The sequence below is a fragment of the Manacus vitellinus genome, unplaced genomic scaffold (assembly GCF_001715985.3).
Source record: "Manacus vitellinus isolate BGI_N305 unplaced genomic scaffold, ASM171598v3 scaffold_0_pilon, whole genome shotgun sequence".
In the NCBI taxonomy this organism is placed as follows: Eukaryota; Metazoa; Chordata; class Aves; order Passeriformes; family Pipridae; genus Manacus; species Manacus vitellinus.
Window position 1 is genome coordinate 56,016,399 of NW_021938789.1, and position 25,598 is coordinate 56,041,996.

The window sequence follows — 25,598 nt, forward strand, 5'->3', positions numbered from 1 at the left end:
TTATAATGAGTACTTGGGAGCGGGTACACACACCTACAGGGTATGATCATCCATCCAGTGCACAAGTGTGCTCATGGGGTCAGCAAGTGGGGAAAATACCTTATTAAGCTGATCTGTTTTCAGACTCTGACAGTGATACAGCTTTAGTGGGAATGGTAGATGTGACCACTTCCAGCAGTGTCTTTAAGGCTTTTCAAGTGGGAAGTTATGCTGACTTTGAATCTCACTAGTCTTTCTTTAATACATAAATTGGTTGCTCTTACCAGTGAGCTTAAAAATTCCATTTTCTTTCATATGGGGTGTTCTTTGTTTTGTGTTTAGAATGCCTTTCAAATTAGTCATGAATTTGGGCGTTATGTTTTCTGGTGAGTATTGAGGAAAAAAAAAATTACTGAGCTGCTCTTTTTGTAGTGAACATTGAGGGATTATCCGTTCATCTTAGAAGTGCAGGGCTTTGGTCCTGAGGTAAGTGGGCTGCTGATTGAGCTTGTGGTGTTGTTAAAGCCTGTCACTAAAGAAACATTTGGTTTTCTGAGATTTCCAAAGTGAAAATTTGGCAAAAATGTTATGTCTGGTGTGGATAATAAGTCTCTTGAGGCAAGATACCCTGCTAATCAATGATGACATGTATGAGAAAAGACATCATCTGCTGGATTTTTTTTAAAGCTGTTTACCTCTTTCTTTATACTTCAGTAAGTTTAAATGTCTGTGTCCTTATCTTCAGGGAGAAACACTGCTTCTTTGTGTACTGTATTGTCAGGAGTGACTGGTAATCCACACCAAGTCAGTGGCTTGATTTGTCTTCAGTGAATGATGTTGTGTAAAGCTTTGGTCTAAGTTATTACTGAGAGTAAGTTCAGCTTAATGTGTTATGTTTTGATAACGATTTGTTTCCATGATATCCCTCCTGTGCATGCACAATACTTTGAAAAAATTCTATGATATTTTTTCTTTGGTAATATTATTTATAGAACTTTGAAAATGTATGTTTTCTGGAAGCCAATAACTTTTTAAAATATTGCAGTACCTGCTCCGATCATCACTACCACTGCTACTAAAATGGAGGTGGTTTCAGCAGAAGTCAACAGCTTGCTCCCTGAGGAAATAATGGACACAGGCATCACCCTGGTGGAAGATGATGGCATCGAGGCAGTTATTGTGTCGTCGCCGATCGGAGACTCTATTCCCATGGAAACGGAACTGGAAGAAATAGTGAACATAAGCTCCACCAGCGACTCCTCAGCTTCGACTACGGCCACAGTCACCACGGAACCGGTCACTGCCCCCAGCAGCCACTCAGGCGATGCGACAGCGAACACCACGACCCCAACACCTGATGGGAACGCAGCTGCAAAGCCCACCTTTCCCGCTGGCCTCCATAAACTCGGTGCTCAGACCCCCGTCACTATTTCAGCCAATCAAATTATTCTGAACAAGACCACCGACATTAAAATAGGCAATCAGAGTATTAAACCGGATGGGCAAAAGCTCATTGTAACAACTTTGGGCAAGTCTGGCCAGCCTATTGTTTTAGCATTACCCCACAGCCAACTCCCGCAGTCGCAGAAGACCGTGTCCCAAGCCCAAGGCGGAGACTCCAAGGTACAGGGCCAGCAGATCAAAGTTGTTATTGGAGGTCGGTCGGAAGTGAAACCTGTTGTCGGTGTCTCAGCTCTGACGCAGGGAGGTCAGCTGATAAACACTGCAGCCCAGCCCTCTGTCTTGCAGTCCCAGCAAGTAAAAACAGTACAGGTAAAGTGAGTTATGCTGATGAAACATCTTAAAACCAGTTTTGTTGCCGCTGTTGTTGTTTCCTGCACTGATTGACACACTGTTGTTTTCAGCCTTTGCGTTTATTCTTTGTATTAAAAAATACAATGCTGCTCTTAGCCCATGCTTTCATCTGTGGATGCGTTTACCATTTTATGCTGTTTGCCTCTAGCTACTGTCTAGAATTCTAGGATTTGCCTCAGAGAAAGTGAACTATTCAGTAAAATGAAGATAATTTTCTCATTATTTTCATTTTATAAAAATAAATTCTACATACTTTCGGGAAGGCTAAATTGAACTCTGTGCGCATGTTGTTCTTCATTCAAAGTGTACACTTCTTATGAAAGAATAGCTTCTGCCTATCACATTTGGTTTGTTTAAATAAACTCTCTGAAAAAAAACTTCCAGCATCTGAAAAAGAACAGAAAGGTATATCTTGTCTGCCTCAAAGCATATCAGTAGATTATGAGGGACTAGACACTGTTGTAAGATGAACACTTCAGGGTCTTATTCCCAATCTCTGACATGGATCTTGAGATATTTGAAACCACAGAGAATCTGCTTGGATCTTAAAATGTGTTGGAAAGACTTGGGTTATGACTCAAAGGGTCTGATCTTCATCTGGTGTAGGGCAGAACTAAATGTGAGTGACATAGTTCTAGTTGGCAGCGAGGCAGAAATAAGACCTCTTGAAGCGAAGGGAAAGCAGAACTCATTGCAAGTTATGATGGAAAAAATATTTATTTTTGCCTCTAAATGAAGTAAGAAATTAAAACCCAAGTATTCTAATAAAAATAATCAGCTGCACATGAAAAATGACAAAGCTTTAAGTGTTTTATTAGCCGAATGTTTCCTGACTAGTATTTTGTGGCAAGCGAATGTGAGCAAATATCAAGATTTTTTTAAGCTGCAGATGATTCCTGCACCAATTTCTATTTTCTATTTTTTTACTACATCATACCTGTGGAAACATGTTTAATAATGGCTATTTGAGACAAAAATTTTCTAAAAGGACTTATAATTAATGATCAAGGTACATAAATGGTTCTCACTGTAGCCTTTATAAAAGTCTCTTGACTCAGCATAGGAACGTTTAAGAGTGGGTCAGTTCCTGTTGCTTGACTTCAGTTATTCTCTGCCAAGGACAGATACAGGAAACTGAGGAGAATGACTTAGCTGTGATGTGGTTTTTCTTGCATGAGGTGACCTGTGCTGTCACTGACTGAAATACAGTGACTTGGTCAATGACCTCTGCTGTTTGTCATTAGAAATTCTGCAGGTTCCTTGATAGGAGCTCTTATGAATGGACTTGCATCCATTTATAAATCTAGTTAATTGCAGTTTGAGTAAATTCGTTTTGTTGGGGTCACTTTTTGTTAAACCATTGCTTCCATTTGCACAACAGGTTGAGTTGTTAGCATCTGCCATGCCTTTTTTCCTATAAGGAGAGGGAGAAGTAGGAAATGAAAAGCAAGAAGGCAATGTTAGCACCTGATACCGCAGGGAAGATGATTACATTAGCACTTCACAGACAGTGCTTCTCCCTGTAGAAAATTAGTAAAGTATCAGAGTCATAAATGAGGCTGGGTGAGACATTCATGGGCTATTCTACCGTGACTGGGGAGGTAACCTGGACCTGGAGTCCCTGGCTTAGAAAATGAAGTCCTGCATTTACCCCATCATCCTGAACGAGCTCCTTAACTTTTCAGTGACTGGAAAAGGAGGCTGTGAATGCCTCCCTGCCTTCCCAAGGGTCTTGTGTAACTTGTCTCTTGGGGCTTTGTGAATCAGGTATTTCAGATGGAAGGCAGCACAGTGCTTTGACTTGGTGCTGAAAAGTGAATCGGTAAAAGATTAGATGACAAAGAGCTCTCATCAGTTCTTGTTACATTGTCACTATCATAGGGGCTTTGCATATCATTAGAGAAACTCAATTAGCCTTGCTGTAGTCTAATTGTGGCAGTTGAGATCTCAGCACTTGAGAGGTAATTGGTAGAGTTCAACAAAAAGTTTCTTGGAAATTTGCTTCTTCTCTGATTATAGCTCTAGAGGTATGAGTCTGTGAAGTTAAAAGTGTGGCAAGACCTTTGGCCTCATCTATATCCAGAGGTTATTTACTGTCTCTTCAGAACTTGTCCTGATTTAGTTGAAACTGCTGCCATGGACATGGCATCTGCTTTCAGCCCATGGCTCCTGCCTCCACAGAGGCTCAAAAGCAGTGATGTGCCTGCTGGTGTTACCACTTTAGTCTGCACTAAGCAGCAGGAGTTTGGCCTCGCACGTGACTCTGAACCAGATGTCCAAACACATCACCATGGCTGTCATTAAGCTGGTCTGACTTGAACTTGGCTTGATGTGGTAACTGGCCCTGGTTTTAGCAGTTACATCAACATCTCCACAGCATCACTGCTGCCATGGCAAGGCAACTGCTAAGCCATCATTGTGGCTTCGTCTCATCATGGAAAAGTGACCTTGTGCACTCCCTAGCCTCAAAATCCCATTCCTAGCTCAGTTTCTTCATCTTCTCTGAAGTATGCTGTTCTCCTTTTCTATTTCTAAAGTCCCTGATTTTTCATATTATGCCAAATATAAATTACATAGAGAGTGCCTACATGGACAACCTCCTGAGAGGTCATCTAGGGAGTGGATTAGCTCCTTTGTGGTAGCTGCCCATGCAGTCAATGTGAGGTCGGATGTGCCTATTTCTGTATGAATAGAACACAGTTTGACCACCAAAAACAGAGTCCAATGGTATAAACTTGCTAGTTCATCTTTGGTGGAGAATGCTTAGGAAGACATAAATTGACCACTTAAATCAAGTTGCCTGCAAATAAATCTCTTTACTTCTATAGGGGAAAGAAGGTTAGTGTGTAAATATAATATTCTTATGGAAGAGCGTGTTGTCCCAGGAAATATTTTTGCAGTCTAATTCAAAGTAACTTGGAGAGGCCATGCTTAATTTACATAGGCAGGGGAATAATGTTAAGCTTGTTGAGATTGGTATAGTCAATGGCAGAGGGCTCCAGAGAACTTGCTCTTTCTGGGTATCAGAGGGGCAGTCTGTCTTGATTATTTCCTCTGGCTTCTCCATTCTTTACTAAAATGTATCGTGAGTTTCCCACTGATGTAGAAGCTTCTCAAAGGTGGCTGGGGTTGTCAGCTCTGGTGGCAAAACCTCAGAAAGGCTCACTTGGCAGCAGGTAGATGGAGAAGCGCTGTTCCTCACGTATAACCAAACATGTTTGAGTCTTGTTATGTCTCCTAAGCCCTGAGAGTATTCACTTATTTATTAGACCATCTTTGTAGACAAACAGTTCATTCAAAAAGCAGGGGCACATTTATCTGAGGAAGATACTACAAGTTGAATATGAGGGAAGCAGGGCTACTTGTGTTGACCAACTCTCATTTTGGGATTTTTAATTATTTTTTTTCTGAAATACTTCATCTTAATGGTAGCTAGTATTTTACACGTATTCATGTAAGTCATTTAAGCACACTTATTGACTGTTACTGGGAAACAACTGCTGTTGTCCAGAGCTGGCTCTTCCTGCTGGATGTTGATCATGTTCTGAGCCAGACTTTGCTCTCACTTTGGAGAGTAAAAGCAATAGCAGTTGAGTTGCAATAATACCTTATGGCAGGGTAAGATTAAGTTAAGCAGAACAGAAATCTCAAGTCAAGCAGATGAAATGCGTGGAATTTATCAGAAATTAAAGTGTGTGCAAATTAAAAGAAAAAAATTACTGATACAATGGCTGCTCATCTGTCAGCTGTGTATGTGCTAAAAGAACTGAATCCTTGAAATGTTAAAATGACTGAGTTACATTTATGAACAGAGCTGTGAATGGAACTTCCTCCTTCAAACAACTCACGTTTCAAAGTTTTAGTTAATATATCTCCAAAAAGAGCAGGTTTATTTCTTCTGTTTCATTTTAAGCCTTGGCAATTGTATGTCACCTGTAAAAGCAGCTGATGTGCCCTGGAAGCAGCATATCTGGTCTGAGGTGGAGGTTGACTATGAGGAACACTTGTGCTGTAACTGTGGAGTAGCACATGGCTTCCTTTAACTGAGGCCTGTTCTCTGCTCGTGCCTGGTGTCAGAGCTGCTCGCTGCTGCCTTCCCTTGGCTGGGCGTAGCTCAGGCACGCAGAGATGGTGTTTGCTTTCCGTGGCTGGCTGGGGGGCTCCAGTGCCATAGCAGAAGGGCAGCTCTGGCTTTCCTGGTTTGTGCCATGAGTGTGCTGCTGGGAGTGCAAGCAGCCTCCCATGTGCTCTTTGTGGAGCAGCTGAGGAATTTGTGATGTGCTACTGAATACTTCAAATCTCTTGTCGTTACTTGACTGTAAAAAAAGTGTTTTCAGTCAATAAATTCTATAGATAGGGTTTTGTGTAGGAAACCATAACATCCAGCCTACTCAATTGCTTCCTTTAAGCATTCCTAACTTTCTCCAGCTATTAAAAGTAGCTGTCAGCTCTGTATCTTGGCACATCAGTGAGATTTCTCCAGTCAGCTACTTGAGTCATAAAGGTGGTTCTGTGCCTTTGGGAGGTGGCTCCCCACAGGGATGCCGGTGTCATGCCTCTCTGATATTGCTGGAGCTGGTGGCTAAGTTCCCACAGGATGTGCCTGGGGGTGTGTGGTGGAGGAGAGGCAGGATGTACCTGCTCCAGTAATGCCTTCCAGTGTGGTCATGTGGACTCAGGGAAGATCCTAGCAATAGTCCACACCTGTAGGCAGCCTCTGCTGTCAGCAGGTTAAAAACCTTTGAAAAAAGTCAACTTCTAAATTGAACTGTTCACTACCTGGGTACTGGTGTAAAAAAACTATTAGAATAAATGCATCAGGGAGTTAACTTCTGTCAGTGTGGGAAAGGAGAAAAAGTAATCTTTAAGACTTTTAAGACTATAAAACCCTACTTATAAAGATTTCAGGTTGAGGGGATCTGTCATCAGATGGCATGTACATGTTCTTGGTCCAGCTGTGTTTCAGGAGACTGGATCACAAAAGAAAAAAAGATCCTCTTGTACCTGGAGGTAGCCAACTGATTTGTTCTTGGTTAGTGACTACCCAAAACTTTCAGGGACTCATGATCCACGTACTTTTGGGGAACTGTTGCACAAGACAGTTTCCCCATTTGCAAAATAAAAGTGTGCTGCTGTGTCAGAATAGGTCAAGAGATGTAGAGCAGTAATTTTCAAATTTAAGTCACTGGAGGCCAAGTTTTGTCTTGGTTGACTGAGAAAGAAGTAACTTCATTTAAAGCTTCAAATATTGAGAGTTGTGCATTTAATTTTCATATTTTTATGTAGACCAACGGCATAAAAGAAATAATTTTGGCATCTTCAAGATGAGGTATGTTTGCACAGAGAGATATATCTTTGTGAGGGATATGGCTATCCTACTCTGGTAGCTGGCTTTCTGAAGTGTCATGGATAATATCCAAGCTCTTTCCGTAGGGAGAAATGGAGATGGAATGCGAGATAAGCAGTTATTCTTCTAATTATGCGTGCAAGTATTGCCCTTTTTATTTTTTAATGTACTTAACAATACAGTGATTTAGATCCAAAATGCTCAAGTTACTTTAGATCTTTTTTCCTCCATCTTTTAGATTGCGAAGAAGACCCGAACCCCAACTTCTGGCCCGGTGATCACCAAGCTGATATTTGCAAAACCAATCAATAGCAAAGCTGTTACAGGGCAGACCACTCAAGTGTCACCAGTCATTGCAGGTTGTACTACTTTGACTTGTTTTGCTTTACCTTTTTTTGAAGGCTGTTCAAAGAGGTGGTGATTGTAGAAATTTTTTTGTTTCAACTATTTTACTGTAGTTTCTGCCAAAGTACCTCAAGCAATGGAAAAAAGAGATCAGAGCATTTTATGGGTAGGAGCAGATAAATGCAGTTGTTGATACCTTTATACTTAGCTCATTTAGAATAATCTTTGTAATTGCAGAGTTGCTTTTACTGCAAGATGCTTTTTCTTTATGGATTTTGGGGAGGAGAAAAAGATACCCCAGAGCCACAGAAAAGACTACTTGCTAAACAGAAAGTAATTGTAGAAACATTATATAAACACACAAGGGGGAAAGGAGACACGTGCTGTTGTATTACTTTAATCTGCTTATAGTTGGACTTAAATGTAATACATGCAAGTAACAGGAAAAATGTTTGAGTGAAATAAGTGAATAAAACTGTGTGGTTTCTATTAAGTCGCTCACCTACTTCTAAAATAACCATCTCAGAAGCGTCTAAGAAAGTAATTAAGGCAAAAAAGAAATTATTTTTCTCATTGGAAAAAAAATCTTTGAATCCTTAAAAAAAAGCCTAACCAACCTTGATAGAACAATAACAAAAGCACCACCAAAATGAAAGAAAAAACCCACAGTGTAATCATTTGTTTATTATGGCAGTGGGACCAACGGATCTGTTGCTGAATGCATCACAGCAGGTATGCAAACATCCTAGACACGTAAATTATCTGAAAAGGACAAATGTAGGAAGCCAGAGTTGTCTTCAGAGCTTTGAAGGATGTCTTTAACTGCTTCCAGATTGAACAACCCAAGTAGGCCTAAAATCTTTGAACAAAGATATTGTTTAAAGGTATATTTAAATAAATTTGTTAAGTCTTTACAGAACTGGGACTTGAGCTGGTTTTAGAAAGTGTGTAACTGTCTCCTGTATTCAAAACTGATAGGTACAAGTGAATGGCATGTAACTGAAACATAATCTTTTTCTTGAGTTGTCAGGCTGCCTGCAGCCCGACCTATGTTTCAAGTGAAACAGGGATTCCCCACCCCACTCACCAATTTGTCCCCTTTCTCAAATAATTCCCTACCAAATATACGGACCTGTGAATAAGAAGATTGCTGTGCCTGCTTAAATATTTGAATTAAGCTGTCTTTATGTTAAAAAACCAAACCAAAATCCAAACAAACAAAAAACCCAACCCAAAAACATTAAAAACAACTTGCAGTTTTTAAATCAATATTTTGGAAAATCTAGAGTGCCTGTACCTGAACCTGTGAGAAAAGCATCACTGGGAGGTGAAGATGCTTCACTAATCAAGAGGGAACTCTTTTTAAACATCTGCCTTTCCTCTCACCATTCCAAACAGCCAGCACAGCTTGCCAGCGTTGAGAGGTTGACATCATTTTAGGGAAGGTGTAACATTTGTGTTTTCAGTTTCAATTTTGTTTGCATGTTTTCCTGAATCCGGTAAATATTTTTAGTTGCCTGGGAATTCCTACAAACTGAGGTTGAAGTTGTAAATTTGAAAGACTTGTCAATATAAGTAATCAGATTATGTTCAGGAAGCTGATGCCAAAAGGTGCAGAGGAGATGTAGTAAGAAAGGGAAAGCTTTCACTAGGAAAATAACTCAAAGCATTGAAACTGTAGATGATAAAATTCTCACTGACTCTGACATTCTTTGGGTTGCATGTGGCTTTAGCAGCTGCTGGCAACTATCTGTGCTGTTAGTTAGACTGCACAAAAGTGGTCATTTTAGAGCATGTAGACCTCAGAGGAAATCAGGTTTCCATGAGGACAATGCTTTTTCTTGTTAGTTCCGGTTGACTTTAATTGTTATGCCACTTGATTTTGGATGGAAAAGTTATACTGGTGTGTGTCTCTTATTTTTATAAATGTAGTACAACAGAATGGGTGACAGACAAGCTATGACAGAAATGAGTCTGAACCAAAGTGCAGCAGAGGAAAGCTCAGTGGTCAAGCACTCTCTTGGAAAGAAACATAGAAAGTATGAAAAAAAAATTATCTGTTTTCCATTATGGGAGTTTTGCAATATTCCTGAGACTGATTTCATGATTTGGCGCTGCTGGTTTTGATGTTTACTGTTCTTTGGCATGGTAAAAACAGATAGTTTGTAGACTCACGCTACCACCCTTGTTTTCACGTGTGTGTCATATGTTTTGTTGGGCAGTGAAAGAAACAACCACCAACACAGAAGAAAAAAGCCTAAAACCTTAGAGTTCAGTGTAGAGAGACAAAACAACTTCTTCTTGGCCACTGTAACACAGCTCGTTTTTGATGGTTGAGGTTTTAAAAGGAAGTAGTTTCCCCCCAGATGCTCAGTTTCTCCATCCATTGGCAGCAGCCCAGGGACTTCCTAGGAGACTGCCAGCTGGCTGGGGGTTTGTGTGCAGCAGAGGTGTATTGGAGCTCAGGATGCTGTCCTGGCTATAAAGAACTTGCAGCTGAATGTCACAGAAAGCTCAATGTACATTCTGGCACTTTTCAAGCCCAAGTAACAGTTGTTTTATTTGCAATAATGCCAATTATTTTCTTCTTTGATGCTAAATCTAACTTAAAGGACGCCAGTGTCCTTCGTACCAGGTCGTACACTCTCAGAAGTAGGGATCAGTTGCACAAGATGCAGAGAAAACTTTACTTTAAAAGTCAACATGAACAGGGATAACTGGAGCTGATGGTATCTTCATTGTTTGTAGGTAGGGTTTTTTCCCAGTCTGCTCCAGGGACACCACCAAAGACAATAACGATCTCTGAGAGCGGAGTCATTGGATCAACTTTGAGTACTACACAACAGACACCGAATAAAATAGCTATCTCACCACTCAAATCCCCTAATAAGGTAAGGACCTGTTCTGGCTGCAGCCTTCTACCCCTCCTGCACAGGGTCTGAACGGAGCTCTCTGTGTCTTTGCTACAGGCTGTTTATTATCTCTCCTGAGATAATAAACATATCTCCAGAGTCCATAAAGGTATCTCCAGAGTCTCTGTTGCACATCACGATGCTCTATGGTAATACCCTGAGTTAGATTTTTGCAATTGGCTCCCATACTGTCGTTTCAAGTAAATATGCATTACTGCATTAGTTTCCCATTCCTGCCATTTTTTGCCATTCCCTAAGCATCCATTCTGAGAGCAGCTGTTCCCTCTTAGCCAAGCATTCAGACTATTTTTAATGCCTTCATAAAATGTCAACCAGCTGTTTAAGAGGAGACCTTGATAATATTAATGGGTCAGCACTTATTAACCACTGCCTGCTACTGCATAGGTAATTTAGTCTTCCCTGATCGCTCCTGAAGTAAATGAGATTTGCAATGGTCCGTGACAGATACAGAGCTAGAGATTGGCAGAGGTCAAGGCAACACTGGTGTTTTAGATTTGATGAAATTGTCTTGAAAAGAGGAGTATTGCTGCAGAAAGGAAGGGAAGGGAACAAGATGCATAGTGCGTGCAAGCTAAATATCACACATAAAAAGTAGAGTAAGAATAAAGAATTCTTTTGGTTTGGCTGTGCTTTAATGATGTAAGGTTATACAAATGGAGTGAAAGACTTGTGTTTGGCAATTCTTAGTAAGGTAAGCAACATGAAGAAGAAGTTAAAAAAAAACATAACTGTAGAATCAAAATTAACAGTGAGTGTGAAAAGACTCCTTAGGGTTACATCTCGAATTTACTGTAGATAAGTAATTCTAAGTCTTTTAAGCACTTAGCAAACTCTTTTAATAACTGGGATTTTTCTTAAAATGTAAGGAAGTTTAGAACAAAAAGTAGAAACCCTGCCTCTGGAGGGGTATGTCTGTATAGAATAGAGTATTCAAACACTGCATTCTACAGAAATGTGGTCAGATGACTGGATCTCTGTGGGAATCTGGAAAGTACATTTAAAAATACTGATGTTCTTATAGTTTGACTGAATTGGCAGTATAAGGTGAGATTTATTTTTTTTTCCACAGCTCTTCTTTAAAATTTCTATTTATGATGTACCAATTATAAAGCTGTTATTTAGAAAATCCAGATGCTGTGGTAGGTTTCTGCATTAGCCTTTTGGTGCTGGAAACGAGCAATGCCTTCGAGTTTCTAAGGGTTTGCTGTTGTTGCAGTTGGACTTGTGATTTGAGATTAAATACAGTGCCCTCGTTCAGAGAAGGAGCTCTGTGACCTGGTGGAGAGCTGTACTTTCATGAGAAGGGGAATGTGTATGTACAGGGGTCCTGTACCCTGCCCGGGGATTTAAACTGCTTCTTTGTTTTGCCAAGCAGCTAACAGTGGTGTCAGTGGCCTCCCAGCCTCCCAACTCCCCCCAGAAGACGGTGGGCGTCCCACTGAATGTAGCGTTAGGACAGCAGATCCTCACAGTGCAGCAGTCAGCACCCTCCTCCCCTGGGAAGGCTATAGTCAACCACACAACCACCCAGGTACACACTGACTTTCCTTTGTCTTCTAGCGTGTCTGTGTCATTGCTTGCTGGAAACTGGAGTGCTGGATGGCAGATTGGCAGTGGTCAGTCTGAAGGTGTTCTTGTAATGGTGTTTGCTTAAGAAGTGGCAAAAGAATTGCCCTGGGGAGCACAGACTTCGTCAATTGAGGGGCGCAAACCATTGCAAGCCTGTACAAGGACATGCTGTTAGAAAGCAGCTTTCCAGCCTGGAAAGCTCCACTTGGTGTAAGTTCTTGTCTCTGTGTACTGAATCTCCCAGGTCATCTGAAAAACTCCCGATGACACGGGCAGGAGTTCTTTGGTTCTTTCTCTTCTGCCGGTGTTTCTCTTCCACTGACTAGGGGTGCTTTCCAGGTGTTTCTGAGGTTTGCAACAATTGAATTCATATTCCTGTGGTAGAGGAAAATACACATAAGTAAGACACCATGGTATGGAGCCTACAGAACTAGAAATTGTTCATTATTCCTATGTCTCATTTTTAGAAAAATAGGGTTTTCCATAATAGCTTTTATAAATTGATTTACATTGATAAATCACAAGACAAAACTGACCTTTCTTACAAACTGCAGTTGTTACTGTTTTCCTGTTTTGTAATCTTGGGTGAGTTTTTTTTTTATATAAATATCTGCATTCCTGTTTTGGTGAACATGAAGGGATGTGTATGTCTGTAAATAAACAGAGTGTGGATAGAGCAGGGAACGGACACAGTTGCATGTACAGCATGAGACCAGAGACTCAGACAGACTTTGCCAGCCTTATCTTACTAATACAGGTGACAACTGGAATATGGGGATGTGGACACCATCGAGATTTGAATTTTACTTTTTTTCCCCAGATTAAAAGTGGCAAAACTGTCCTTTGATACAGTCATTGAAAGGTTGTCACTCTACTGCAAGTGCCCTAAAAGTAGAGAGTCTGTGGGCTATACATACTGGGTTCTGATCCAAAGCTGTCTGACACAACACAAGGGTTTCACCTGTCTGCACTGGGCTCAAGAACATGCCTTTAGAAGAACTGTCACTTGAATCTTAGAATTTTCCCAGTTGTCCTTGGATGGCAACCTCTAATCTGAGAGCTAGAGAGAACTTGGCTCATACTGGTCTCCCTTTGGTAACACTTTGTCTGTGACTGTGCTTGCAGATAGTACTTATTTTGAATTGCTCTGGCTTGTTACGGTTTAATGTATTAACAACAAAACAAAAACAAACAAAACAAAATCCCAAGAAAACACCTTTTAAAAGACCAGACTTATATATCCAGTGAAATGTGTGCAATTTTGAGATAACATTTGTGTAGTTGCTGAAAGCTGGGGAGCTGGGAAAATGTTCTCATAAGAATTCACATCATACTACCAATCAAATTTAATAGTAAAACTTAAGGACAATATGTTTAATATCAATATTAAAAGATACTGAGAATAAAAAACTGAACTTCAGAAGGAGTTAAGATGGAAGAAGAAAAAGGAGGAATAAATCAAAGTTTAAGGTCGAGCAAGGCTGGAAAAAGAGGCTGTTATCAAACCAATAGGCTTATGAATGTGTATAAATAAAATAAAAACTTGTTATTAGTTTGTAGCTTAAGAAAAATTGGAAAGATGAAGTCTTTCAAATTCCAGGTGTACCAGTACTCCAGCTGTGAGGTAGTACAGGTCTGCTGAGCTCCCTTTCTTTCACCATTTTGCCTTTTTTCTTAATGAATTTGTTTTGCTACTCCTCATTGTTCCTGCTTTTTTCATTTCTCAGCTTGTACTCTGTTTCTGATGTCTGCCAGTTTATGGACTCTGTTCCATTTTCTTCTCAAGGGTTGCATAGTGATTTCTGTGTATTAATCACAAACTGTCTTAACAGAACGTATCTGTACCCGCAGAGATAAATCATACTGCAGTCCAGCACAAAGAGTTCTGCAAGTTCTTACCATGTGCTTTTATTAGTAGAAATATTTTTAGGTTTGGTTGTTGCTTGATTTTGGAATACAAGCTGAATAATGTTCTGGGTAGTCACCTGAAATAGTTTTGGCAGACATTGTATCTGGGCAAGTGGACTGAGTCACCCCACACATGTAAATATTAGTTTATTCTGGTGTTTGGTGTAGAGCATTGAAAATGGAACTGAGTTTGCTCTGAGCTGTTGAGAGGCATTTAATCTCTTCATATCTGTTCTACTTTTGAAAGCAAAAATGGGGGCAACTGACTTTTGTCTCAGGGATATGAATGTTGTGGTAGAGTTGCTCACTAACAAGTTGAGGAATAAGCATGCTGATGTTCTTTCTGCCTGTGTACAAGTAACTTCATGCTGTCTGTGTTGGCTTAACAGGCTGTGAAATCAGCAGTGCAGACCATTACTGTAGGAGGAGTGGGTACATCTCAATTTAAGACAATTATTCCTTTGGCAACTGCACCCAATGTTCAGCAGATTCAGGTACCTGGAAGCAAGTTCCATTATGTCAGACTCGTTACTGCCACAACAGCCAGTAGTTCAACCCAATCAGCCAGTCAAAATCCCAGTACGAATACTCAGCCTCTTCAACAAGGTAAGTGCTGGTGTTAATGTGTTGTCTGAAGCTTTTATTGTTTTGGGGTTTTTTTCCATGTTTGTTTTGTAAGGATTAAAATGAATACATAACAGAAATCTGTGAAGACTGCCAGCTATACTTGGTTTTGTGGTAAGACTCCTATAAATGTCATATTTTGCTGTTACTTACGGTTTGTGTGTGGAAACGCCCCTTTGTGTCAAATTGCTCTGTAGTTGGGCCTGAACTCTTGGAGCATTTTAAGTTGCTTTTACCTAGTTTACCAGATTGTGGGTCACTCGTGGCAACTCCCACATCCTGGTATGAAAAGCGTGATGGCAGGACAGCCCACAAACTTATTGCCAAAACTTCTGTATCGTGAAGATCCTTCCATGTAAATTACTTCAGAAGTGCCAGATGCTTCTGCTGGTTTCTGTTTGTGCTTTCCAGAGCTGTGAAGGAATAAAAGATTTCAAAGGGAAAAGGGATGTAAGAGAAATACAGTGTCCAGAGGAGGTCTGCACCCAGACTGCTTTTTAAGCCATTGCTGTGAAATGTGTGTGCAGGCTCTCATGCCAAGTACTTGTTTACAAGGGCGTTCTTTAGACCCAAGTGTTGTATGCCATGAGTTTGGGCAGTGCATTGTTACAGCACCTCTGCATTATGCATATGTGAAAGTCTGAAGGACTGAACTGTGGACTTTGAGTGAATACTACGTGTTAATGTGATGTTGTTTCTTGACACCAGCGAAGCCAGTGGTGGTGAACACGACCCCAGTGCGTATGTCAGTTCCCATAGTACCAGCACAGACTGTGAAACAGGTGAGCTAAGTTTTAAAAGGCATGTTCCTGACTTGTTTTAGCTGAGTGGAAAAAAAGTCTTGCTCCAGCTCTGTAATGAAATGTTCATTAATAAAAGTGCATTTTGAATCAGTGAAACACTGATTTCATAAAGACCTCTTCTCTCTCCAGGTGGTGCCCAAACCAATCAACTCAACTTCACAGATAGTTACTACTAGTCAGCCCCAACAAAGACTTATTATGCCAGCCACTCCACTGCCACAGATACAGCCCAACCTCACCAACCTCCCACCAGGAACTGTGCTGGCACCAGCACCTGGCACAGGGAACGTCGGGTATGCCGTCCTTCCAGCTCAGTATGTCACACAGGTATGGTGTTACCCGGAGATGTGCTGCTGTTGTGGGACGTACTGCCTTCCCCTTAAAGGTTCTCACTCCCTGACTGTCACCTGATGCTGAGGCAACAGTTTCTTTTAGGGACCCCTGGCAGAATGAGGATTGCACTAAATCAATTACAATTAAAGGTTTATTTTCTCAACAGGATTTTTTTATTAGCGTAGCATAGAATTTATAATCAGAATAGCACAGTATTTCTATAAGCAGAATCAGTGCAGCACCATTCTGAGTACCACAGTACAGAATTTGTAACACAAACTTATAATACAACTTATGGTTCTAATGACCTAGATCTCAACTTAAAATTTCTAATCACCTAGACCCTCTGCAGATAGGGTCAGATCTTGATACACAGCTTGCCTCATCAATTTAACATTCATAATCTAAACTTGAAAATTGTACAGAAAAGTACAAATCACTCGGCCCTCAGAGGAAGCAGATGTCAATGGAGGTGACCCTGGCCACTGTGTGCTCATGGGTCTCAGCAGCAGGTCCAAGCCAAGTTCCCCACTTAGGACTTGGAATTGCTTGGTGTTACAGACTGTGTTCTGTGTGCTGTTACACTTCCCTCTTCTGTGACAGTCATCACCGCTACCTGGATGGGTGCCTGAGACATTCACAGTCAGAAAGGAAGAGAGTTACTGGCCTTGTGCCCAGGAATCCTGAGACCTGTAGTGAAGGGAAGAAGAAATCCTATTGCTTTGTCTACTTGGTTCACAGGGTCTGATAATGAGGAGAAAGGGAGTGTGTCTGTGACCCACTTGGTCACAGAGAGTGGCTGCTTGCATTACAAAATGGTGTTAGTTAATGCCAACACATTGGCAGGGGTCAGAAACAGGTGGTACCAGTCACACCAATGCAGGTCTAGGGATTAGATGTTGCTCTTTGCCAAGATCTGACCAACAATCAATATGAAAAGCAGAATAAAGGTAAGGTTCTGCTGAAGGCCGATGAGTCAGTTTGTAGAAACAAGGACTCTGATAGCTCACGGCCTTGCTGGTACCAGCCTCCTTTCAGGTTCCCTTCTGGTTTTGTCACAGTTGCAGTTTGACCCTGAGGACTGTTACTGTGTCCTTCCACTCTACTTATACAAATTTTACTTTAACTAATAGTATTTGTTGGACCTCTTCTCTGAGGTTTTGTGTTCTGGTCACAATCACTCCCCTTTGCCTGGCCCCAGCAGGTCCATATCTGGAACCTGTCCCAGCAGGAGGAAACAGCTGCATGTAGGTAATACTCAAGAAGGTAGCCCAGAACAGTGTTGTTTGGCAGGTTCTTAGGAGGTTTGGGTTTTTTAATGTGACAAATAAACTGTGGGTTCAGGTATGCAGGAAAGTTGGAATGCAAACCATGACTCACTTTAATTCCGTATTAAGTGGATTGTATATAAAGGAAGCTACTAAAGTAATTTGTGCAGGAAGTGATCCTGCTCTATTAGGGGCAGGGTTGCTTGGGAGAAGAAGGGAGAAAATTAACATGTTTTTAGGAGCAGGAACTGGTTATGATCTGAACATTCTGTGTGTTATCTCTGTCATCTCTATGGCTCTGTATGTATGACACTGTAATTGAGAACGAAAATATAATCTAAAATAATATTTTTACGCTAAGTGTGAAGGCAGGAGGTTGCTACCTGGGTCCAAGTTCTGTAAATGTTTAAAACTGTACTTAAAAGCAAATTATTTATATGACAGTATCTGGATAGCTAATTAAAAGACTAACCACACATCCTTAATTTCTTTCATGTCACACATTAACCTTTTTGTTTTGTTAGCTACAACAATCATCGTATGTATCTATAGCAAGCAACACTGGCTTCACAGGGACATCTAGTATCCAGTCCCAAGCACGGCTGCCATTTAATGGGTAAGTATTTTGAAAAACAAACCTGTGGAATAGGCTGCTTAAATGAGCATCTTCTTTCATTTCTATTATAAAGAAGGGTGGGAGGTGAGGTGTTGGAGTTTGGTTTGGGGGATTTTCCAAGAGGCTTAAGTAAACTGTGGTGTGGTTACTACCTCTGACTAAAAGGCGTGGATCTCTCTGACAATTGAGCCAGTCTCTTGATCAAAGCTGTGTTATCCTTTCTGTTTTTTGAACTCGGGTAGCAGGAAGTTGACCCGAAAGCTCTATGTTGCTCACTTTTTTTATTTTGTATCATCACCTGGGAGCTACAGGCCTCAACTACTCCTCAGCATTACTGGAAAGAGGTACTGGACAACATATGAGCTGGATGCTTAGCACATGCAGAAACTCAGCCAAACAACAAAATGGATCCTGATAGGAGGCTTTGGGTTTTTTCAGTCTTGCATTTTTCCTTTAAGGATGAAAATAACAGCTAACATGTATTATTTTCCCTTTGCCAATCCAGCAGGCTTAGCTGTTCTGCACAGGCCTTTTGTGTTATTGTTTGCTGGAAATGGTGCTTTTTGTTGCTGCAACCTCAACTGATGCAAACTAATCCCAAATCCAGATGCAGCCATTCAAATGAACGGGTTTGATTTAATCTCCCTGGTATTACATGCAGAAATTGCTGGATACGGATGGAACAAATCTCATCAGAAGTGATTAGTGTCACAAAATCTGAGTTTTAAGAGCAGTTAAAGACTGTGTCTAATATAAAACTTATAGATAAACTGAATACTGATTTTGGCTTGCTTTCCCATTATTCTAGAGTTTTTTTTGTTTGTTTTTCTTTTTCTTCCTAATTCCAACTAGAACAAAAGAAAAGGCCATGATCATGTTGTGCAAACCTTGACTGGATCTAGTCCCACTGCATTTAGAGGGGTTCTGGGGACGGTTTCCCTGACTCCAGTTTTTAGTTATGATGCTTCCTCTAGCTTTAAGCCTCATTTCTACTTTAGGCATGCATCCAGGTTTGCAGCAAATAATCCAGCTCTTTCTGGGTTGGAAAGGCACTGTATAAAGGACTGCATAGAATAGTTACTTAAATGCAGTCAGCAAAAAAAATAATGCAAGGGGAATATAAAGGTTTTTTCAAATTTTTCATTATGAGCTACTTACTTAAATTTAAAATAGGAAGAAACTGACAAAACAGTGTTTGTGTATAAACATAAATGCCCTTTTCCCCTCCACAGAATAATTTCTTCTGAATCTGCAAACCGCCCCAGGAAGCCTTGCAATTGTACTAAATCTCTGTGTTTGAAATTGTAAGTACAGCTTGGTATTGGGGATTTTTTTAAGCCTTAACTTTAACATCACAAATGTATGCCAAGTATCAGAATATAAAGGTTTTAAGTATGTCAGAAATTTTCTGTCTAGATGCTAATTTAAGGTTACCGTTGGTAACGGTGGAGATGCTGCAGAGCCTGTGTAATTCTGCAACTCCTGTCAGCTATACAGGCCCTAGCATTTTAAAAATGTCTGACTTTGCAGCCTTGTTGCATGATGAATCCATGAAGCCATTCCACTCAGCAGCTCTAGTTGCTTTGGTGTTACCATGAGGGAGATGGCATCCCATGGCATCATCAGTGGGCATTTACTATACTTCGGTGAAGCACATCAGTAATATCATGCTGGTTTGAGTACTTCAGCAAATTTGGGCTCTGTATCTCTTAGTAAAGGACTGAATAGACAAGTGATTCTTCACTGATAGTCTGAGTCTTTCGTATCCTTATGAGATATTTTGCTGTTTCATTTGATGTATTTGTAAGAATTTGACATAAAAGCATTCTAAGCTGAGGACAGTTTCCTTATTGAGGCAAAGTCAGTTTACCGATATTTTTTGGACAGTAATGGAAGAAGATACTGAAATTAATCTGTGGTTCCCTGAATCCTAGACAATGAGTAGGAAATCAGGGGTGTGGCACTCAAAGGGGAAGTGATGCAGCAGTATCTGAACCCAAGTTAAGAAATGTGTTTAAACTTTTAAGCTTGTGTTTCTTTGTGTTAGTGCACCCCATCTCTATATGGGGAGGTGTGCCCTGTGCTTTTTTTTATGTCTTTTGCATAGAAGACATGGCAAACAGGAAGTTGTGGAGCTGTTTTTTCAGATATTTTACACATATGAATGACCTCATAGTGCCCAGTATGTGTTAGATGTGTGGAGTTTTCCACTTGCTTTAGTTTTTGATGCTATAGTGCACTAGAATTTCTGGGAGAATAATGCCATCACTGGTGATATTTCACACCTTCAGAGTGCTTTGGAAACAACCTTTTCTTGTAAATTGCTGTCATTATACCTTTAAGTGGCTAGGCATTGGTGGAGAGCAAATGGTTAAGTCACTCTGGCAAAGGTGCTTTCTTACTAGTAAAACTTCTTCCTGTCTGGAAGGGGAGTTGGTTTTTCTCAAATGCATGTTGAAGGTAGACACATAGCCTGTTCTACAAAGAAGTAAACTCAGTTATTTGTTCACTGATGTTCTGTTTGTTTTGGAAGCCAGGACCATCCCACTACTGAATTTTAGACAGGACAGAAGAGAAAGCTGTTACAGATTGTAAAAGCTTTTGATGTAGTTTGTCCCTGGGACCATTCAAGATGCTAAAAATCACCAAAACGCGGTGCAGCCAGATGAAGGCTTGTAGTTGACTCCAGGGGAACCCTAATCTAGTTCTTGTAGCATTGTGCTGGGCAAGACACAGAAAGCCAGTTTTTTTTAGGCTCCTAAAAATGAACATATGCTCCCAAATCCTGCTCCCAGCAGGATTTGAAAAGCAAGTGAAAAGTATCAGTAGTTTTTAGCTATAGCTGGAGGTGGTACTGGAAGCATTGAAACATGACAGAGTTTGTTGTGGCCTAAAGCCATGTTTGAGCTGGGGATGAATGTGGTACTTCCATGTATCAGATCTGTGGGATTGGTGAGATCTTGGTTTTGGTGGGAGGCACCAGAGGTACATAAGAGGCATGGCAATGTGATTGGCTTTCCCTGTCCATGTTTTGCTGCTTTTTATTCACATACTTGTCCCTTTAAAAAGTCTCTGATAACTACAGCCTTATCCTCATTCAGATCCCTCCCCTAGTTACCTGTGCTTCAAAGCCTCCAAGATTTACCAATTGTTATTCCTTTTCTATTCTTCCATCCCTGTTTTGATGAACTCTGTCTCAGCTCAGAGCTGCAAACAGTGTATGGGCAAAACTAACCAAAAAAGACTCGTTGCTGTGTTAGTCAGTTTGCCTGTTACCTGGCACTCCAATTGCTTGCCTTTTGTTTCAGCAGCATGAGAGTTCCTGAGGGCTGGCTTGGACTGGCTGAGTCAGGAGCTGGCTGTGAAGTGGCTGCAGCAGGATGGCCCTCAGTATGTAGGTGACCCAGGAGTCACCCTAGAAAAAAGTCTCCTTAGCTTTTCTTGCTGCTGTGGGGACCTGCGCTATGTGAACATGAGCTCAGGTGGGCACCCTCAGTTATACCTGTGTCTTTAGACAGCAGCTAGACCTGTGCTAGAGGATTTTGGCTCTGCAATGAACCTGGTACTGCTTGTACAGGTGGAGTTGAGCACAGGGTGACCCTTATTAGTGCATATTGCCGGAGTAGGAACTTCTGCTGCTGCCACCAGTGCTAACACCAATGTAATGGTCAGGATTACAAACACCTTCTGCATCTTCTGTTTCAGGTATTGTGATTGTTTTGCAAACGGTGAATTCTGCAATAACTGCAACTGTACAAATTGCTACAACAACCTGGACCATGAAAATGATAGGCAAAAAGCAATAAAGGTGAGGGGCCTCTTCCCCTGCCCCCGGGATGAAAGCTATTTAGCTTATGTCTCCTGAAGCTACAGAGCGGGGCAGAGTGGGTGTATAATGCCCTGATCTCCTCCCACATGTGCAAGGCTTAAGTTCTTTTATTGCACCTCTAAATTCTGATCCCTGCGTGCAATGACTGACCCTTTGGGTCTGCATTAACAGGCCTGCCTCGACAGAAACCCTGAAGCCTTCAAGCCCAAAATAGGGAAAGGAAAGGAAGGAGAGTCGGATCGGAGACACAGCAAAGGGTGTAACTGTAAGCGCTCGGGATGTCTCAAAAACTACTGCGAATGTTATGAGGTATGAAACATTGTCTCATTTTAAAGATACTAGCTTTTTCCATTTAGTGCAGTGACTTGCTTTGTCTCTTGTTTGTACTGCTATAATGCTTTTTCTTCTTTTCTATTGCCATAATGTTACCTCTTCTCCCAGCAGTTTTCACTTAGAAATCCATGTATATGGCAAAATTGATTACTTTTGTTGTGTAATTTTAATTTTAAACAATGTAGCAACTTCAGACTCCAGCTTGGATTTGTTTTTTACTGAATAGCACTATTTCCTAAAGAAATCTACTGCACTAAGTCCCTAGGAGGAGTTGAATCAGCATCCCATGCATGCTCTGGGATAGAATGTGTCTGTGGAAGTCAAAACCAAAAGTTGTTGTTACTTCACCTGCTAACTGATCAGTCTGTGGATGTAGAGACAGTGGCAGACTGACTTCTCTCATAGCTCAACCCTCTAAATTCCCACGGAAACTGGAGGTTGGTGAAGAAAGGGATGAGTGGGAAACCATTGATTTACATTTTATGCTCTGTTATTTGATTCAAGTATACATTCTTGGAAAGCATCTCAGCTTGAGGTAAGAATTTAGAGAGAAAATTACTGCTTGGGGGTTTCTTCTAGTGGCTAATTAGTACGAGATTAAAACAAGATCTTTTTGTTGTGGCTTGTCATAAAAGGGCTCAAGGTTGCAACAGGTCTCTTATGGGTTTTTTGTTTCTTTCAGGCAAAAATCATGTGTTCTTCCATATGCAAATGCATTGGCTGTAAAAATTTTGAAGAGAGCCCAGAGCGGAAGACGTTGATGCATTTAGCAGATGCTGCAGAAGTTAGAGTCCAGCAGCAGACTGCTGCAAAGACCAAGCTATCTTCTCAGATCTCAGATTTGCTGACAAGGCCAGCACCAGCACTCAGCAGTGGTGGTGGGAAGTAAGTTAATGCTGCACGTGTTTAAGTTGTTTCTAGTGTGGGTTTTTTGATGTACGTGACAGGTATGTCCCTGTCATCTTTGAATCTTGTCTGTGTAAGCTGTAGAAGCAGGAGCAGTCAGGTGAATGGAGCTTTTTTGTTCCTGCCTTCTGTGGGACCTGGGGCATGCCAAGCTTAGCTGTAACTAAGTATTGTCTTCTCTTCGTTGCCTGTGTGCTCACAGAAAGCACAGTGGTCACAGAAGTACAAGTGCCATTTACTGAGAGGATGTAATCCTTGAGCTACCCCTGTAGTAAAAGCTGGAGAATGGTTCTGTCTACCTGGGCATTTCAATGACTGTTCCAAAATGTCCATCAATGGAGGCAGGCACCAAAGCATAAGGGCCCATCAGTTCATTTGACTGTTGTTAATTGGGGCTTATTCACTCCCTGTAGGTTGTCTAAAGGCTCTTGGAAGCAATGGGACAAATGAAATCTCGCCAGCCCTTGTACTAAGAAGTTGCCCTGTCCCAGAGTTAGGTGCCTTGTGTGTTTTTTTACAGAGACCAAGGGGATCTTCCTTTGTTTCAGGCTGCCCTTTACATTTGTAACCAAGGAGGTGGCCGATGCAACCTGCGAATGCCTTCTCGCGCAGGCAGAGCAAGCGGAGAAGACGGGCAAGTCCAAAGCTGCAGCGGAGCGCATGATCCTGGAGGAGTTTGGACGCTGCTTGATGAGGGTTATCAGCTCTGCAGGGAAGTCCAAAGGTGACCCTTGTGCCATGAACTGCTGACTCGTGCACATGAGCCGCAACGAAGCGGACTGAAACAGAACACTTAAGGCACAGGGACACTTTGGTGTAGCATAAAGGATTTAATAATATTTGTTAATTTGGTGCTTGTTGTAAATTGACCCATGTAAGATTGAAACGATCTTTTATAACAAGATGTAGAGCCTTTTAAATCTTAGCTAAATCCTCTTCTACTTAAGACAATGCCTAAAGGTCAATTTTTCTTCCCAATGTACAGCTTTTACCCTGGATTTCTTAAAATTAGATGTGTTCTCCCCTTTCCCCAGAATAATTGTCTGAAGGGCATATATAAATTATTATAATATATATTATTTACGGTGTATGAATTGGCATCACTTTGTGCATACAGGAAAACACAGATGATGTCAACAGCTGGGTCATGCTTTTGGTGACAGACCTGTAATAAGGAGGTACCAGTGTATCCAAGATAATTCTGAAAGGAAGTATGTAAAAATGAGCATTCAACTGGAAGGTAGTACTTGTATTTAGGACCTGATGCAGCATGTTCCTTTAGTGCACGGAGCACTGTGAAATACCTAGGCAATAATACAGAGGGGTCGCTTGCAGATTTAGCATTGAGCAAGTTGTGGAGAATCTGGCTGGAGTGGGGCCCAAGGAGTTTAGAGGAAAATGGAATTAATGGGAATTTTTGATAGGAATGTGGCTGAGAGCTCAGGTGTTTCTTAAGCTGGAACTTGAAGGCTAAGACAGTGGCCTGTTCTCAGAAGTGATGCCAGGTGGCAGCAATGCCGTGATGCCAAACTGTCTGCCCAGCGTAGTGTTACCTAAGTGTGCAGCAGGTGGACGCTGTTGCTTAGGTGAAGATTGGTTTTTCAGAGGCCTGCAGCAGCCTAATCCCTCACTGGAAGCAGGGCTGTGCAGTCCATTGTGTTTTCTAGGATCAAGCTGTAGCCCTGGAAGTTGTTTAAGCCTGAGAAGCTGAAGTCATGGGAGATGACAATCTGCATCTGAATCGACTTGCAAATGCAGGTACGGATCATGTTCAGCCTGGCTGTGGGTCTTCAGGATGCTGCTTCTCTATGCCTTGGCAATTTTCTTGGCATAAGGGCTTTTTTAGAGTTGTTGAGAATAATTGTGAGAGCTGTGATCAGAGAATATACTAGCACAGAATCAGGATTGCTACGAAAACAGACACACAGATCCTTTTACACTAAATGGGGGGGCAATCAGCTATAGCTGGGTATAGACTAAGGCAGGGGATTTTTTTCAGTATTTGTTACAGGCAATCTCAAATCACATTTTTGATAGTGGAACACATTTGCAAATTTAACTTGGTAGGTTACTTACCTATCGTGAACATCCATTAACCATGTTTAATCACAGGCATTTTTATTACCTGTCTCACTGCAGCCTGAACTAGCTATGTTTTTCCAAAAGGTATTTTGTATTCCTTCTATTAAAACTGTAAATACAGAGAAATGCAGCAGAGCTCTTTCTTCAGGTTTTCTAGCAGGGCCAGGCTGGGGAAAAGTAGGGCCTAGGCAAACCAGCAGCAGAGATATGTGCCTATGTGTGTGAAGGCAATAAATAGGATGGGAGGATGCTTCACCTCACAGCCCTGTGCACTGAGCAGAAGGCCCTTGACCAGTGCCTCCTCAAAATGCCTTGGAGGCATGAAAGGGCCTGGGAAGCATCCAGCAGCAGTGCTGGGCCCACTGGGTGGCTGTTGCAGACAGGGCTCGGCCTGCCAGTCACTGTCTGAAGGGCTCTGTCTGCCATTAACATCTCCCTGAGCGTCAATACCAAGTATATTTGTGCATATCTCTGAAAAGGGAATCCTCCTCTTGTGTAAGTAAATGCCATTTTTCTCATGATTAGGACTTGGATTTACTAAAAAAATCAGTGCAGTAACTTTACCTGTAGATAGTGCGGATATTCTGTTTACTTCTAGTGACCTAATATAGTATGTCCAGTAAGATTTGTATAAATGTAAATTAGTGTAAGTGAATAAAGTAATACCTACTTACGTTATTTTTCGAACAGATTGCAATATGCCTTTTGTTTAGACTTCAGTCCATGTTAATTTTGTATATATTCCGTGTCCTACTCTAAATTGCACCTTTTGTGATGTGTATTTATATACAGTGTGCAAAAGCACTTGTGAAATTTAGATTACAGTTGTAATTATGTATGATGGCATTGCTGGAGAATATTTTGCTTGTAAAGACTTTGAAGGTGCAATCAAATGCTCTTAGTTCTTC

General features: G+C 41.2%; 1 protein-coding gene across 4 annotated transcripts; it reads left to right on the plus strand.

Annotated features, from left to right (window-relative positions):
• Positions 1–1,023: 1,023 nt before the first annotated feature.
• LIN54 (lin-54 DREAM MuvB core complex component) lies at positions 1,024–25,598 on the plus strand. Of its 4 annotated transcripts, none has more exons than XM_018073799.1 (13): positions 1,024–1,752; positions 7,380–7,500; positions 10,235–10,377; positions 11,792–11,950; positions 14,286–14,502; positions 15,229–15,302; positions 15,453–15,650; positions 17,449–17,540; positions 18,773–18,844; positions 21,246–21,348; positions 21,541–21,678; positions 22,385–22,587; positions 23,157–25,598. In XM_018073799.1, exons 1-13 carry the CDS (start codon positions 1,060–1,062, stop codon positions 23,356–23,358), a joined length of 2,415 nt encoding a protein of 804 aa, XP_017929288.1. In that variant the 5' UTR covers positions 1,024–1,059; the 3' UTR covers positions 23,359–25,598. The 4 variants fall into 4 exon arrangements, with proteins under 4 accessions (XP_017929288.1, XP_017929268.1, XP_008931995.2 ...); XM_018073779.1 differs by having other exon boundaries at positions 1,028–1,752; positions 11,795–11,950; XM_008933747.2 differs by lacking the exon at positions 11,792–11,950 and having other exon boundaries at positions 1,028–1,752.

Coding starts and splice junctions, on each gene's coding strand:
- LIN54 (XM_018073799.1), top strand. CDS start 1,060: ATGGAGGTGGTTTCAGCAGAAGTCAACAGCTTGCTCCCTGAGGAAATA. Junction 7,501..10,234: donor AGTGTCACCAGTCATTGCAG/GTTGTACTACTT, acceptor CATTGTTTGTAG/GTAGGGTTTTTTCCCAGTCT. Junction 21,349..21,540: donor ATAGGCAAAAAGCAATAAAG/GTGAGGGGCCTC, acceptor CTGCATTAACAG/GCCTGCCTCGACAGAAACCC.